The sequence below is a fragment of the Prionailurus bengalensis genome, chromosome D4, assembly GCF_016509475.1.
Source record: "Prionailurus bengalensis isolate Pbe53 chromosome D4, Fcat_Pben_1.1_paternal_pri, whole genome shotgun sequence".
NCBI classification, from domain to species: domain Eukaryota; kingdom Metazoa; phylum Chordata; class Mammalia; order Carnivora; family Felidae; genus Prionailurus; species Prionailurus bengalensis.
The window spans coordinates 40567718-40584082 of NC_057359.1; the positions used below are offsets into that span (position 1 = coordinate 40567718).

The 16365-nt window shown below is 41.0% G+C and overlaps 1 protein-coding gene across 3 annotated transcripts in view; it reads left to right on the forward strand.

Moving 5' to 3' along the window:
• Window positions 1–16365, forward strand: part of SNAPC3 (small nuclear RNA activating complex polypeptide 3) — a 46039-nt gene that overhangs the window by 21061 nt on the left and 8613 nt on the right. For 2 of the 3 annotated variants that reach the window (XR_006295048.1, XM_043566335.1), the window contains exons 4-6: window positions 1031–1135; window positions 9938–10087; window positions 16190–16272. Coding sequence is in view for 2 of the 3 variants with exons in the window: in XM_043566335.1 (XP_043422270.1) it covers window positions 1031–1135; window positions 9938–10087; window positions 16190–16272 (338 nt within the window). In the remaining variant the exon portion in view is untranslated. The remainder of the gene's footprint in view (window positions 1–1030; window positions 1136–9937; window positions 10088–16189; window positions 16273–16365) is intronic. The other variant, XM_043566336.1, reaches the window with a different exon arrangement.

Consider the following 16365-nt stretch of genomic DNA (forward strand, 5'->3'; position numbering starts at 1 on the left):
CCCTGTCTCTAAATGTTCTAGTAGCCGCTGCTGTGGGAAGCCACTGCTGGCAGGAGGCTCAACACCAAGGCTAGTGTGGGCATCAGGCCATCACCAGACCAACCGAAACACCTAGTTTTGGGAGAACAGGGTCCCCACAGCTTGTCATATGACATCAGCCATCTGTTCCAGGAACACAGGCCACTATTTCCACACCTGCAGTGGAGCTAAGGAATGGGGATGGGAGCTGGTTTGTACCCTGTGCTTACTTGTGAAAGATCAGTGGCTTGTTTTCTCATCAGACGCTTCCCTGGTGGATGTAACTGACCTATCACTTTCCAGAGTTCCAAAATAGTTGATTCCAGTCTCTCTCCATCTTATTGGTTGCTTTGGTGGAAGGACTGACCCCCAGAGCTGCCTACTATGCCATTTTGTTTAACATCACTCCCTCTTATTTTTGTACGTGTACTTATTTTTGTATTTCTTAACTAGTCCACCCTGGCGGCCTCTATTCTGTAGTTACTGCACACACATAGTAGAGCGTGTAAGGTATTAAAGATGTGATAATGTTGTAAAAAGCAAGACAGTGTTGGTTTTAGAGCTAAATAGACATGTATTTGCATCTTAACTTGCTGATTTACCATGATTAAATCTGAACCTCTGTGCGTAATCTGTCAAATAAGCGTTCATAGTGATATGAGAGGGGGTATGTAAAAGTGTTAGCAACTGTAAATGCCAGTGTTGTACCAGCATTCGTTGATAGCTCCTGTTTTATCGTCAGTGGCTAATAAGCACTTGGTGCCAAACATTGTCAGATGCTTTACGTACACACTCCCAGCAATACTTCTATAAATTGAGTATTTTCTGGTTTTTTACAGAAGAGGAAACTAAAGCCTAGAGAGATTTTTAACAATTTTCTTAAAGTAAAAGTAAGAGTCAGACTCAGGGCCGTCTGACTCAAGCTCTTGCTGATGGCTGTTGTTCCATTCTGCCTCTTACCTATGTCACAATGTCTGATTTTTAAGGTCTCTTACTCGTTTTTCTCCTTCAGGAGTCACATGCCATAGGAAAAAAGCCTGAAAACCCAGCAGACATGGTTGAAGAAGGGGAGCTTATCCTATCTGTGAATATCTTGTACCCCGTTATATTTCATAAGGTCAGTAGTAAAATCTTTTGAATTTTGCAGATAATATGGTTGACTTTTGTCAAAGGGTTTCATTATTTGAAGAGTCACAATCCTTAGGGCTCAAGATAAATGAAACATATGCTGCTTTATCGGACATCCTGCCTATATCCTTGGTTTTCTTGTTGTAATAAGAATTATCATAAATAAGGTCAAATTTCAAATAATCTCTTAAGAGGATTACAGTTATAACACGGGAATGTATACCTAATTGCTGCACTGGAAGCAACTGAAAGTATATGCAGATCTTCAGTGATTCTAATTATATGAATTATTGAGGGAGTTGTTTTTTTAGTTTTGTGTTTTTTTTTAATTTTTGTAGTATCAGAATACAGACATTTATTAGGTTTTAGTAGTAAGCACACGAGATGTATTTGGGTAGAAAGCTGTGAAGTTTTGACTTTTTTGTGACCATAGTAGGGAAGTGAGCCAAGGACACTGGTGGAATATGACCAGGGATCTTGGCTAAGGACGATGGTGTGAGTCTTCTTTCTGATTTCTGGAGTTTTGAGTTACCTCTTTTTAATTTTCTTTCTCTATTTATTGGTTTTTAAAATTACATCCAAGTTAGGTAGCCTATAGTGCCTTAATGATTTCAGTAGTAGATTCCAGTAGATTCCAGTCCCTGTGTATAACACCCAGTGCTCATCCCAACAAGTGTGTTCCTTAATGCCCCTTGCCCATTTAGCCCACCCCCCCCCCCACAACCCCTCCAGCAATGCTCAGTTTGTTCTCTAAGAGACTCTTGTGTTTTGTCCCTTCCTTGTTTTTATATTATTTTTGCTTCCCTTCCCTTATATTCATCTGTTTTGTGTCTTAGATTCCATATGAGTGAAGTCATATGATAATTGACTTTCTCTAATTTCGCTTAGCATAATACACTCTCATTCCATCCACCTTGTTGCAAATGGTGAGATTTCATTCTTTTTGATTTCTGAGTAATACTCCATTGTGTGTGTGTGTGTGTGTGTGTGTGTGTGTGTGTGTGTATACACACACACATCATATCTTCTTTATCCATTCATTTGTCAATGGACATTTGGGCTCTTTCCTTACTTTGGCTATTGTCAATTGCGCTGCTATAAACATTGGGGTGCATGTGCCCTTTTGAAACAGCACACCTGTATCCTTTGGATAGATACCTAGTAGTGCCATTGCTGGGTCGTAGGGTACTTCTGTTTTTAATTTTTTGAGGAACCTCCATCCTGTTTTCCAGAGTGGCTGCACCAGCTTGCATTCCCACCAACAATGCAAAAGAGATCCTCTTTCTCCACATCCTGGCCAACGTCTGTTGTTGTCTGAGTTGTTAATGTTAGCCCTTCTGACAGGTGTGAGGTTGTATCTCATGGTGGTTTTCATTTGTATTTCCCTGATGATGAGTGATAAGCATTTTTTCATGTGTCTGTTAGCCATCTGGATGTCTTCTTCGGAAAAGTGTCTGTTCATGTCTTTTGCCCTATCTTCACAGGATTATTTGTTTTTGGGGTGTTGAGTTTGAGAAGTTCTCTATAGATTTTGAATACTGACCCTTTGTCTGATAAGTCATTTGCAAATATCTTCTCTCATTCCATCGGTTGCCTTTTAGTTTTGCTGAATGTTTCCTTTGTTGTGCAGAAGATTTTTATCTTGATGAGGTCCCATTAGTTCATTTTTGCTTTTGTTTCCCTTGCCTCCAGAGATGTGTTGAGTAAGAAGTTTCTTACTCAAAGAGTAAGTTTCTAAGTCAAAGAGATTTTTGCCTGTTTACTCCTCTAGGATTTTGATGGCTTCTTGTCTTACGTTTAGGTCTTTCATGCATTTGTAAGAAAGTGATTCAGGTGCATTCTTCTGCGTGTCACTGTCCAGTTTTCCCAGCACCATTTGCTGAAGAGACTGTCTTTATTCCTTTGGATATTCTGTTCTGCTTTGTCAAACATTGTGGCCGTATGTTTGTGGCTCCATTTCAGGGTTTTCTATTCTGTTCCATTGATGTATATGTCTGTTTTTGTGCCAGTACCATTCTGTCTTGATGATTACAGCTTTGTAATACATCTTGAAGTCCGGAATTGTGATGCCTCCAGCTTTGGTTTTCATTTTCAGGATGGCTTTGGCTGTTTGGGGTCTTTTCTGGTTCCATACAGATTTTAGGATTGTTTGTTCTGGCTCTATGAAGGATGCTGCTGCTATTTTGATAGGGATTGCATTGACTATGCAGATTGCTTTGGTTAGTATCAACATTTTGACAGTATTTGTTCTTCCAACCCATAGCATGGAATAATTTTCCATTTTTTTGTGTCTTCTTCAGTTTCTTTCATACACTTTCTGTAGTTTTTAGTGTATAAATTTTTCACCTCTCTGGTTAGGTGTCTTTCTAGTTATTTTATGGTTTTTGGTGCAACAGTACATGGGATCGATTCCTTGATTATTTCTCTTTCTGCTACATCATTATTGGCAACCGATTTCTGTGCATTGATTTAATATCTTGCAACTTTGCTGAATTCATGGATCAGTTCTAGCAGTTTTTTTGGTGGAACCTTTTGGGTTTTCCATATAGAGTATCATGTCATATGTGAAAAGTGAAAGTGTGACTTCCTCCTTGCCAATTTAGATGCCTTTAATTTCTTTTTGTTGTCTGATTGCTGAGGCTAGGACTTGCAATACTATGTTGAATACCAGTGGAGAGAGTGGACATCCCTGTCTTGTTCCTGACCTTAGGGGGAAAGCTCTCAGTTTTTCCCCATTGAGGATGATATCAGTGGTCTTTCGTATATGGCTTTTATGATCTTGAGGTGTGATCCATCTACCCCTACCTTCTTGAGGGTTTTTATGAAGGATGTTGTGTTTTGTCAAATGCTTTCTCTGCATCTATTGAGAGGATCATGTGGCTCTTGTCCTTTCTTTTATTAATGTGAGGTACCACATTGATTTATTTGCAGATGTTGAACTAGCCCTGCATCCCAGGTGTAAATCCCACTTGATCATGGTGAATAATTCTTTTAATGGATGGTTGGATCCAGTTGGCTAGTATCTTGTTGAGAATTTTTACATCCATGTTCATTGGGGAAATTGGTCTGTAGTTCTCCTTTCTGGTGGGGTCTTTCTGGTTTTGGAATCAAGGTAATGCTGGCCTCATAGAATGAGTTTGGAAGTTTTCCTCCCATTTGTATATTTTGGAACAGCTTCAAAAGAATAGGGTTAACTCTTCATTAAATGTTTTGTAGAATTCCCCTGGAAAGCCATTTGGCCCTAGACTCTTGTTTTTTGGGGAGAATTTTGGTTACTAATTCAATTTCTTTACTGTTTATGGGTTTGTTCAAATTTTCTATTTCTTCCTGTTTCAGTTTTGGTAGTGTATATGTTTCTAAGAATTTGTTGATTTCCTCCAGATTGCCCATTTTATTGACATATAATTGTTTATAACATTCTCTTATTATTGTTTTCATTTCTGCTGTGTTGGTTGTGATCTCTCCTCTTTCATTCTTGATTTTATTTATTTGGGTCCTTTTTCTTTTTGATCAAACTGGCTAGTGGTTTATTAATTTTGTTAATTCTTTCAAAGAACTGTCTCCTGGTTTCATTGATCTGTTCTACTGTTTTTTCGGTTTCAGTAGAATTGGTTTCTGTTCTAATCGTTATTATTTCCTGTCCTCTGCTGGTTTGGGGTCTTATTTGCTGTTCTTTTTCCAGCTTTTTAAGTTGTAAGGTTAGGTTGTGTATCTGAGACCTTTCTTCCTTCTTTAGGAGGTCCTGGATTGCTATATACTTCCCTTTTATGACTGGCTTTACTGCATCCCACAAGTTTTGGGCTATGGTGTTATTCTTTTCATTGGCTTCCATGTACTTTTTAATTTCCTCTTTAACTTTTTGGTTAGCCCATTCATTCTTTAGTAGGATGTTCTTTAGTCTCCAAGTATTCATTGCCTTTCCAAATTTTTTCCCATGGTTGATTTCGAGTTTCATAGCATTGTGGTCTGAACATATGCACAGTATGATCTTGATCATTTTGCACGTGTTGAGGGTTGATTTGTGTCCCAGTATGTGGTCTGTTCTGCAGAATGTTCCATGTGCATTGGAGAAGAATGTATATTCTGCTGCTTAGGATGAAATATTCTGAATATATCTGTTAAGTCCATTTGGTCCAGTGTGTCATTCAAAGCCATTGTTTCCTTGTTGATTTTCTGCTTAGATGATTTGTCCATTGTTGTAAGTGGGGTGTTAAAGCCCCCTACCATTATGGTATTATCGATGAGTTTCTTTTTTTCCTTTTTTAATGTTTATTTTTGAGAGAGAGAGAGAGACAAAGCTCAAGTGGGGGAGGGGCAGAAAGAGAAAGAGACACGGAATCTGAAGCAGGTTCCAGGCTTTGAGCTGTCATCATAGAGCCTGATGTGGGGCTCGAACTCACAAACCATGAGATCATGACCTGAGCCAAAGTTGGATGTTTAACTGACTGCACTACCCAGGCACCCCTGAGTGAGTTTTTTTATGTTTGTGATTAATGGATTTATATATTTGGGTGTTTCACATTGGGGGCATAAATGTTTACAATTATTAGTTCTTCTTGGTGGGTAGACTCCTTAATTATGATGCAGTATCCTTCATCTCTTGTTACATTCTTTATTTTAAAATCTAGATTGTCTCATATAAGTGTGGCTACTCCCACTTTCTTTTGGTGACCATTAGCATGATAGATGGTTCTTCAACCCCTTACTTTCAATCTGAAGGTGTTGTTAGGTCTAAAGTGAGTCTCTTGTTAACAGCACGTAGATGGATTTTGTTTTCTTATCCATTCTGTTACCCTGTGCCGTTTAATTGGAGTGTTTAGTCCATTGACATTTAGATTGAATATTGAAAAATCTGAATTTATTGCCATTGTGTTGCCTGTAGAGTTGGAGTTTCTGGTGGTGTTTTCTGGTCCTTTCTAGTCTTTGTTGCTTTTGGTCTTTTTTGTTATTTCTTTTCTCCCCTCAGAGAGTCCCCCTTAGAATTCCTTGCAGGGCTGGGTTAGTGGTCACGAACTCCTTAACTTTTTGTTTGTCTGGGAAACTCTTTTATCTCTCCTTCTATTTTGAATGACTGGCTTGCTGGATAAAGAATTCTTGGCTGCATATTTTTCTGATTCAGCACATTGAATATATCCTTTCACTCTTTTCTGACCTGCCAAGATTCTGTGGATAGGTCTGCTGTGAACCTGATCTGTCCTCCCTTGTAGGTGAAGGACTTTTTTTTCCCTTGCTGCTTTCATAATTCTTTCCTTATCTGTGTATTTTGTGAATTTGACTATGATATGCCTTGTTGATGGTCAGTTTTTGTTGAATCTAATGGAAGTTCTCTGTTCCCAGGTTAGGAAAGTTTTCTGCTATGATTTGCTCACCTAAACCTCCTATCCCTTTTTCTCTTTCTTCATCTTCTGGGACTCCTATGATTCCGATGTTACTCCTTTTTAGTGAGTCACTGAGTTCTCTAATTCTTATCTTGTGCTCTTTAACCTTAGTTTTCCTTTTTTTTTCTTCTTCATTATTTTCTGTAATTCTTCTGATTGGCTGATTTGCTGCTGTGCTTCCTTCATCCCTGCCGCTGTGGTATCCATTCAAGATGACATCTCAATTATAGCGTTTTTAATTTCACTCTGACTAGATTTTACTTCTTTTATCTCTGTAGAAAGGAATTGTTTTTTTCAACCTCAGCTGGTATTCTCATTATCGTGATTCTAAATTCTAGTTCAGACTCTTGCTTCTATCTGTGTTGAGTAAGTCTCTGGCTATCTTTCCTTCCTGTTCTTTCTTTTGGGGTGAGTTCCTTCATTTTGTCATTTCGGAGGAAGAAGAAGTTAATAAAATAAAAATATTAAAAACAACACAAAAAATCAAATAAAGGAAGCTAGATCCTAGGTATGTTTTCATCTGCTTGTTGAAAGAAGCTTGAGTGAATAGAGAAAAAAGGGAAATAAGAGAAACGAAAAAGTGAGAAAATGTTTCAAAATTAAAAATAAATAGAATAAAATGAATTGAAGGTAAAGTAGAATAGAAAAGTAAATTAAAAAATAAATATAGTAGAAAAAAATTTTAATTTCACATAAAAATGGAAAATAAAAAACTTTTTCTGTATCCCAGAATAAGAAGACAAAAAAAGAAATTACAAATACCAAACCAATACAACAAAAAAACACAAATAGATGGACCAATGAACAGAATGAAATTACATCTAGTTTCCCTTAGAGGTCAAACTGTGAACCACTTTATAATCCATACACTAAGCAGGAGGAGAGTCCTGTGGTTGTCCTTTTGGGCTTGGTTGGTGCAGTTGGACGGGGCTTGGTTAACGGCTCCGTTCTCCATTAGGTGGTGCTCCTTAGCTTGCTGGGGTGGATCGTTGTGGCACATATACGAATGTATGTGCTTGCGCGGGAGAGGTGAAATGGAATGTCCAGCTTCCCAGTTTCTGACTCAGGAACTCTGTGCTCTCACCAACTGGCAGTTAAGCACCCCTCCTTTGTCTCCAGCCTCTGGCCACTCCCTGCTTCTACACTATCTGTGTCCAAGCTGTCAGCCTTGCAGGTGGCACCTCCCTCCCAAATTTTATCTCCAATAGGGCTGTTTCCAAACCCCTCCCTCTGAGAGCCCTGCAGCTTGGACCAGCAGGTAGGCTTGGACCGGCAGGTACTCCGGTCCTCTCCGACCCTCTAGAGGAGGATCTCATGGAGCAATGGCCAGGTGCCGGCCCACCCCTCAGGAACATTCACACAAGCACGCTGCTGCAGATGCCCAGAGACTGTGGCCAGGTGCCAGCCCGCCCCAGAAAAATTTCTCACGATTGTATAGCAGCAGCATTTCAGGGATTACGGTAAATCACAACACATCACCAGCGCCAGGTTTCACCACACCCTGGCGTCTTTGTTCCAGTGTCAGCAATTATGCTCTCTGGGGTCCCCTGGGACCTTTGCCTGTGGGGAGGCCGGAGACCTCTGCCAAATGCCCTCCTAGCAGGGGAACTGCTTCTGCCCGTGTGGCCTAAGGACCCCTCTGACTTTTCTGCCTGCTCCTGAGGATTCACCCTTCCCACCAGAGCACCACCAAGTAATGGACTGCGAGATTTCTGATGCTGTCCTCCCTTGTTTATGAGTCCTGATGGAATTGAAACCGTCTCCTTTCTCCTCTCTCCCTTTCTTGTTAAGTCAGTTGTGGGTGTTGCCACTCTTTGTCTCTCTCCAGCTACTTTCTGGGAGAGTGTATTTCCTGGACTCTTCCCCCTTTCTCTGTTCTCCACAAATATAGCTCCCTGCCCTCTGTGGCTTCTCTCTGCCCCACTTCACGTCTCTATGCCGTGTACCTGCCGAGTTCTGTGGCTCAAGTTATGTAGATTGTTGTGTTAATCCTCAGATCAGTTTTCTAGGTGTGCAAAATGGTTTGGTGCTGATCTAGCTGCATTTGAGGGGTGAGAGAAGCAGAGAACTTCCATGCTGCTCTGCCACCTTGACCTCTCCCCTCAGAGTGTGTGTATTATGGGTTCCCAAAATAGATGTGTCATACACTTTGATAAGGTTTGCTTGCAATATTACTATACATGAGTTGTACTTTGGAATGAATAGTTACTAATGAAGCATCTGGGATATAGTTAGTACTAATTACCTTGTTTGATTAGGTTCTGAAGTTACCAATCAAACCAAACCAATAAGCCTGAACCTCTGGGGTCTGTAACATGAGAGTATAAAGATTGCTTGACTTCAGTGAGGTAACTTCCAGGATATTTTAAAACACAGTGCTGCTAGATGAAGTTATATGCCAGAGGTTCTTCTTGCTAATGTCATTTTCATAGCCTTTTGATTATAACTTTACCTTAAACTAAAAGAGTTCATTGCCAAGTGTCTTAGTCCCTTTTGGCTCCTTTAACAAAATATCACTTACTGAGTGGCTTATAAAGAGCAACTTATCTATCACAGTTCTGGGGCCAGCATGGTCAGGTGAGAGCCCTCATCCAGGTCTCAGACTTCTCATGTGGCGGAAGGGGCTCGGGAGCTCTGTGGGATCTTTTATAAGAGCACTAATTCCATTCATGAGGGCTTAACCTTCATGACCTGATCACTCCCCAAAGACCTAGCCTCCTAACACTATCACTTGGGCGTTAGGATTCCAGCGCCTGAATTGGGGGCGGACACATTCAGACCTTTCACCAGGTGTCTCAATCGTGCCCTTGCGATTTTAACTTACGGACGTGACTGAGTGACCACACTGGAGGCCAATGCCATTGAAAGAAGACTTTTATTACTTACATTTCTTGAGAGGAGCGAGTGTGCCAAGATGCAGGGCCACAGGGAGAAGCACCAGTGAATTCAGGAGGCAGAAGGAGTGAGGAGAAGCCAGAGGCGACAGCCTTTATTAAGGTTTCTATGGGAAAGGCTGGGCAGGGCAGGGCAAACAGTTTGGGATTGGCCAGTTTGGATAATTCTGGTGGGCTCTGGGGTGCAGGGGCTATCCCTAGTTGTCCGCTCCCTGACCTTACATTGATTTAGGATGGGAAATACTGGCTTGGTGTGTGAGGGTTAAACCAAGGAGGTGGTTTCAGAGAACAGGGTGTGAATCACAGGGGAGAGGTAAACAATTGTGGCCATTAGTTGGGACCTGTGATTAATGGGTTCCAAATAGGCCAGAACAGAAACCGAGAGAACACAGAACACTAAGTTATGAGGATAACTTTAAGAAAACCAGTAACTTCATTGAGATCTGGTCAGGACAGGATTTATTGTTGAATTGCTTTATCTCTAAGTGGACACTTACTTATCTACCATTTGACTTTTAGCACAAAGAACACAAACCATACCAGACGATGCTGGTATTGGGCAGTCAAAAGCTCACGGAACTGAGGGATTCAATTTGTTGTGTCAGTGACCTCCAGATTGGTGGCGAATTCAGCAACACTCCTGATCAAGCTCCTGAGCACATAAGCAAAGTAAGATGGTTTTTGTTGTTGTTTTTGTTGTTGTTTTAACCCTCATAAAATAAGAATAAATCATCATCATCATCATCGTCTAAGTAAGTAGTGATATTACAAGGCTGCTAGTAAATCTTCCAGTAAATGCTTTCTTCTTCTCTGCCATTCCATCAAGCCTATCTCTTCCCTTCTTTATCTTCAATGAGACTATGCTCAATTTTGATTTCCTTATCTCCCCTTCAGCTCCCCTTCAACCATTCAGTATACACCCTTCCTTTTAAGGCCGTAGGGACCACCTGTTGTCTAACCTCTTCTCCATGTTCATACAACTTTTCCTCACTGTGCCGGTTGAATTCACTGTTCACTGTTTCCTCTTTCAAACTCTGAGTTTCAGTCTGTCATAACTGCCCCCCACCACCTGAGAGCCCCATCGGCCATAGAAGGTTCTGTCAGTCCAAGCACTGGCACCAAGCAGGGATATAGATACCAACCGATGTTGGTCTTTGTTGGTGTTTCCCATGGAGGTGGTCTCAAAAGGACAGAGAAACTCTACATACCCATTGGGTAAGGATGGAAAGGGTCAAAGTGGTAGACCAGCCACCCACAAAGTTTCACAAGGGATTGTTTGCCCAGTAAAGTAGTAGGTCCTTGTGAATTCCATTGGCGGGCAGACTTGAACTCCTGTTACTTGGTACAGCTCTGGTAGAAGCCCTCAGGTTTACTGGCCCCCTTGAAAGGGGCAGCATCTCCTGTAGGTCAGAAAAAGATATTTGGGTCAACTAGAACGGACATGGAGTTTGGACACGAACCATCGTAATCACTATTTTTGCTGGTTCCTGTGCCACCAGCCAGATAAATGTTGTTATAACCCAGGTTTCATCTTGGTTCTTCTAAATTCTCCTGGTCTTTCCCAGTTTTCATGGTTTTAAGTGGACTCTAACCTTTGTTAGTGTCTCTCTCTTCTAGCCATGTTCTCTCCTGATTTCCAAATCATTTCTTTTATTTTTCTTTTTCTTTTATTTTATTTTATCATTTCACTTCATTTGATTTCCTCTCATACCATTATTTTAATTCCTGGACATTTCCACTTAGCCTCACTGCTGCCTGACATTGTATTGCATTTCTGTAGCGACTCACTCTACCGCCTTTTAGGAGAATTGTTTCTTTCATTCTGCAACTGCTGGCATCTTTTCCTCATGACTGACCGTCAGCTGAAACCCTTGCTGTTTGTTTCACTGAGAAAATAAAGTTACCAGAAAGGCATTTTCCATCACCCCTCACCTGCATTTACCCCTGTACCCGTCTGCCCGTGAGCCCTGCCTTCCCACCTGTGACGGTGGCTGGACTAAGCCTGCCGCTCCCTGCACTGGGATTCCATGTCCTCCTGCTGCTTGCCCTCACGCCATGGTTGTGCCATCCTGGCATCTCCCCCATCGTTACAAGTGTGCCGTCGGATCTCCCGTCCAACCCCTTTTCTTGACCGTGCAGCTCCCTCTAGCCACCACCTCATCTTTCTACTTCCTTCTCAGCACACTGACTCATAGCAGGTAGTAATAACGAGTTAGTAATCGTACCTAAATTCATTGTTTTCTCTTTTTCTGCCACCACTTGGGCTTGCACTCACTTTTGTTCCCTACCAGTCCTCAAAAATCACTTTTACTGATGTCACCGGAGACGTCGTTCTCACCTTTTTTGACAGCTCATCGACATAAGACACAACCGAATAGTCCTTCTTCCTCGCCACATTTTCTTTACTTAGGTTTTAGGATATTACATGCACTTGATTTTCTTTCTTTCTTTCTTTCTTTCTTTCTTTCTTTCTTTCTTTCTTTCTTTCTTTCTTTCTTTCTTTGTTAATATTTATTTGTTTATGAGAGAGAGCGCGCAAGCATGGGAGGGGCGAAGAGCGGGGGACAGAGGATCCGAAGTAGGCTCTCCGCTGACAGGGGACAGCCAGCTGCAGGGCTTGAACTTCTGAATGGGGAGATCATGACCGGAGCTGAAGTCGGACGTTCAACCGACCGATCCACCCAGGTGCCCCCAGACTCACCTACTACATAAAATTTTTCCTGACCATCCCTCTCTTTGCCACTCTGGCACCATTTCTTTTGGCCGTTATAGTGCCTAGAATTATAGGCTGATGCTGTTTGATTTCTCTCTGCCCCACAAGGCTGCTGTGTCCCGGTCTTTTCAGTGATTGGCAAGGAGACCAGCATCGTGATTCACACGCAGATCTCACTTAAATTTGGTCACGTTGAAAATGGGTTTAAGATCATTGGTTTCTTCACATTTGACATCTTGGTGCTCTTGGAAATAAACATTAAAGAGAAACAGGTTGAAGTTCCAGGCTGTGTGCAGAGCAGAAGTCTCTTGTAGGGTTTTCTCAACCCTATCAAAAAAGTCCCAAAAAACAGAACCAAAAAAAATCCAAAAACAGGTGGAACTGTAGTTTGTAAGTTTACTTTAATAAGCAAAATCTGAATTCATTCTCCTTGCAACCGTGTCGTCAGTGCTCAAAAGAGCTCGAGTCCAATGTGCGAATTCGTTTTAGCTCCAGGAACCCTGGAGAGTGTTTTTAACCAGCCTTGGCTCGTTTGTCGTGTTTGTCCATCAGTGCTGATGTCTTCCCAGCTCTTTCCAAGTGGGGGGGCCCACTGACCCATAGTCCTCTTTTAAATATTTTCCAGCTATGCTTTGGAAAGTGACCTCAAAAATAAGTGAAATTTTGCAGATACTATCATTTGGCCCGTGGAAAGATTTTTAGGTCACCAGTTGGCATTTATGTTTTATGGTTTGGGATTTTTTTAAGTTTTGCTTTGGAATTTTTTTTTCTATTTATGTGAGTCCTCTTTCTTCTTTCTTTTTTCTTTTTTTTTTTTCTTTTTTGACGTTTATTATTTTTGAGAGAGAGAGAGACAGCAAGCAGGGAAGAGTCAGAGAGAGAGGGAGACACAGAATCAAAAGCAGGCTCCAGGCTCCGAACTGTTAGTGCAGAGCCCGATGTGGGGCTCGAACTCACAGACCACAAGATCACGACCTGAGCTATAGTCGGCTGCCCAACCGACTGAGCCACCCAGGCGCCCCGAGTCCTCTTTTTTCTTGAGTAGTCTGGTGCCTTGGAAAATTCTGAACATGCTCACAGGAAATGTTACGATGAGTCCTAATGTACCCATTACCCACCCTCACCGGTTCTCAGCATTTTGTCAGATTATTTTCTCTGTTCACCTCATGCCTTTGTCCCACCTGACAACATTGAAAATTGGTCCTTCAGTTATAATCCTCTTTTTGACAGCTATTTGGCATGTATTCCACTGGTGATTGTAGAAGAAAAAATCAGTGAGTGGCAGTTCTTGTAGTTGAGGAAAGGAGAATCTTTATTCCAACCAATAAGCAAGAATTTTGAACATTATCTTAGGTGGCTTAGTATGTGAGAAGTCTGGGAGAATTGGGCCAGGATATTTAAATCTCTTAAAAGCATATGTCTAAAACGTAGTATGTTTTGCTATAACATTTGTTTCTGGACTATAGTAGTTAAAGAATGGAGTGCATTTTAAAAATGTGTGTATAAGATTAATGCCAGTATTTTCTACTCAAGTGTTTGGTTTTTTTTTTTTTTTTAGTGTTTATTTTTGAGAGAGAGACTGAGCACAAGCAGGGGAGGGGCAGAGAGACACACACAGAATCCGAAGCAGGCTCCACGCTCCGAGCTGTCAGCACAGAGCCTGATGCGATTCGGGACTCAAATTCACAAACCACAAGATCATGACCTGAGCCGATGTCAGACGCTTCACCGACTGAGTCACCCAGGCGCCCCAAGTGTCTTTTGTTTTTTTTCTTTGATGGTCCTTCACATTTTAATCTCTGGTCTATTGGTTTTTTTTTTTTTTTTTTTTTTACATTGCTCAGATTAGTCCTTTTTTTTCTTTTTGTTGGTAATCTCTTAAAGGTCTTGCGTAGAGGAAGTTTAAGAAAATACTTTGCACACCTGTTTCTCTGTTATGTAATGTAAATAAAGCCCTGTTCTAGGACACAGAGTAACAAATCTAAGTCGCAACAATTTCCTTACCCATAGTTCTTCCGCACCTTCCTCCCGTTACCATTTCTCTGACAGCAGATCCTAGGATTATTTCTGAAATTCTAATATAGCTGATTTGAATGTTAGCAAGAGAACAAGTGACTAATGGATGCCTAGAAGGATATATAAATGACTTTGTTCCGATGATACTAGTTGTCGACAGTGACGTTGTTTCTAAAATGGAAACGGTAACAGTAGACTCTTAGGCTACATTAGAAGATAACAGAAGTAACTTCTTACACTAGCTTTTCCTTGTTGGTTGGTTGATCCTCCCTCCCCAAAGTTGGTCAGCTAAATTAACTGGCAAAATAGGGAGACTGTTTAGTGAGGATCTCTGGTTACCACCGAAAATGAAAATTACCTGGTAATGAGATTGCTAACATCTATTCTATTTGTATGCTGGGACAAGGAAAGGTTATTAATGGATGAATTAATTTAGAATTCAGATGGAAAACATTTTTGGTCTTGTAGAGTTGCCCTTCTGAAAGATCATAATGGTGCCAACCACAAGCCTTGAGTTGCCTAAATTCCCTAAAATGAAGTTCTGTAGAGGCGTTTTGTAATGAAAAAAAGTAAACTTTTGTGTTTGTTCCCCAAATAAGGCAGTATTCTTTCAGACCCTTTATTTGGGACCCTAGCTTACCTCTTTGAGTGTTCAGAACTATATTTAGTGGCAGTTTATATGTTAACAGCAGCTACATATGGCACTCTAGTCCATATTATCCTTTTGTCTCTACAAGCACCTGGGAAGGAGGTACTGGTTTTACTCACATGTTACATGAGGAAACAGAGGGTCAGGGACACTTAGTGAGGGTCCAAGGAGAAACAGCACGGCCAGTCCTGTAAGGGTGTCTGATGCTGTTACCAGATAATTTATAAATAGGGGAGTGAAGAAAGAAAAATAGAAGCTTCAGGGGCGCCCGGGTGGCTCAGTCGGTTAAGGGTCTGACTTTAACTCAAGTCATGATCTCCCGGTTCGTGGGTTCAAGCCCCACGTCCTGCTCTCTGCCGTCAGCACACAGCCCACTGCGGATCCTCCGTCTCCCTCTGTCTCTGCCCCGCTTGTGCTCGCTCTCAAAAATAAACAAACATCAAGAAAAAGAAAAGAAAAATAGAAGTTTCCAAGGAGGAGATAAATTTGGCTTTCTTTAGAGTAAGATTTAATACCCGAAACTTACATGTTTTTATAGTTCATAAACTGTTCTGGAGTCCTGGAAGATAGCATGGCAGATGTAGTCATTATAGGTGAGGAAACTTCGGTCTGAAGAGTATGTGTAAACTAAGAAAAAGAACCCCCCTCCCCCAGGGGTCTGATGTATCCTAAGGACATTGTGAAGAGTGAGTCTAACATATAGAATCTCCTGGGGAGCTCGGGAAAACAGTGGTGCCCGGGTGAGTCTCATTTAACAGCTCTGAGGGGAGACTTGGGCTCTGGTGTTTCTGTGACTCTGTTACGCAGCAAGAGACACCCGTCTGGAAAGTTGCTGGACGGGAGGTTAAGAAACCTCAGGGTTCAGACCAGCTGTGTGACTACAGCGGTACTTTGGGGCAAGATTGCTTGAGTAAGAATAGATACTCAAATTCTGCCTAAGAATTACTGAAAATTTGGAGGGAGAATTTTTATAAAAGAATGCTGAAAATATTAAAAAATAACAGAAAGACATAACTCTCTGATTGATCACTGTTATCATAGCTGGGGAAATACCAAAAACGTGACTTCCAGTTTTTAATAATTCTAGAATCCAAAATAAATCCCTGCTGTGTATGCATATAATAAGATAATATTGAAGTTTATTTCTAACTGGGTTCCTTTCATAAATCTCATGATATCTTTACACTTTTATCCCTGGTAAGTAGCATAATACTTGTCACATAGGAGATTCTCATTAAATATTAAACTAATGAGCTAAGCATATTTTATGCAGTTGCCTAAAGTTACTGTAAAGCACATTAATAGGTGTGATTTTATGACATACGTTTTGAATTGTAGCGATTCATAATTGTTAATAGTGGACTTTCTTTTAATACCATCTCGTTTCTTATAGGACCTGTACAAATCAGCCTTCTTTTATTTTGAAGGAACATTTTATAATGATAAGAGATACCCTGAGTGCAGAGATTTGAGCAGGTACAGTCTTCAAAAAGCTTCTGTCTTTCTTGTTTCTAGTTCTCAAAATGGTGAGAGCTCCACAAACTGGTCTGTTAGGGACCTTTGCCAAGG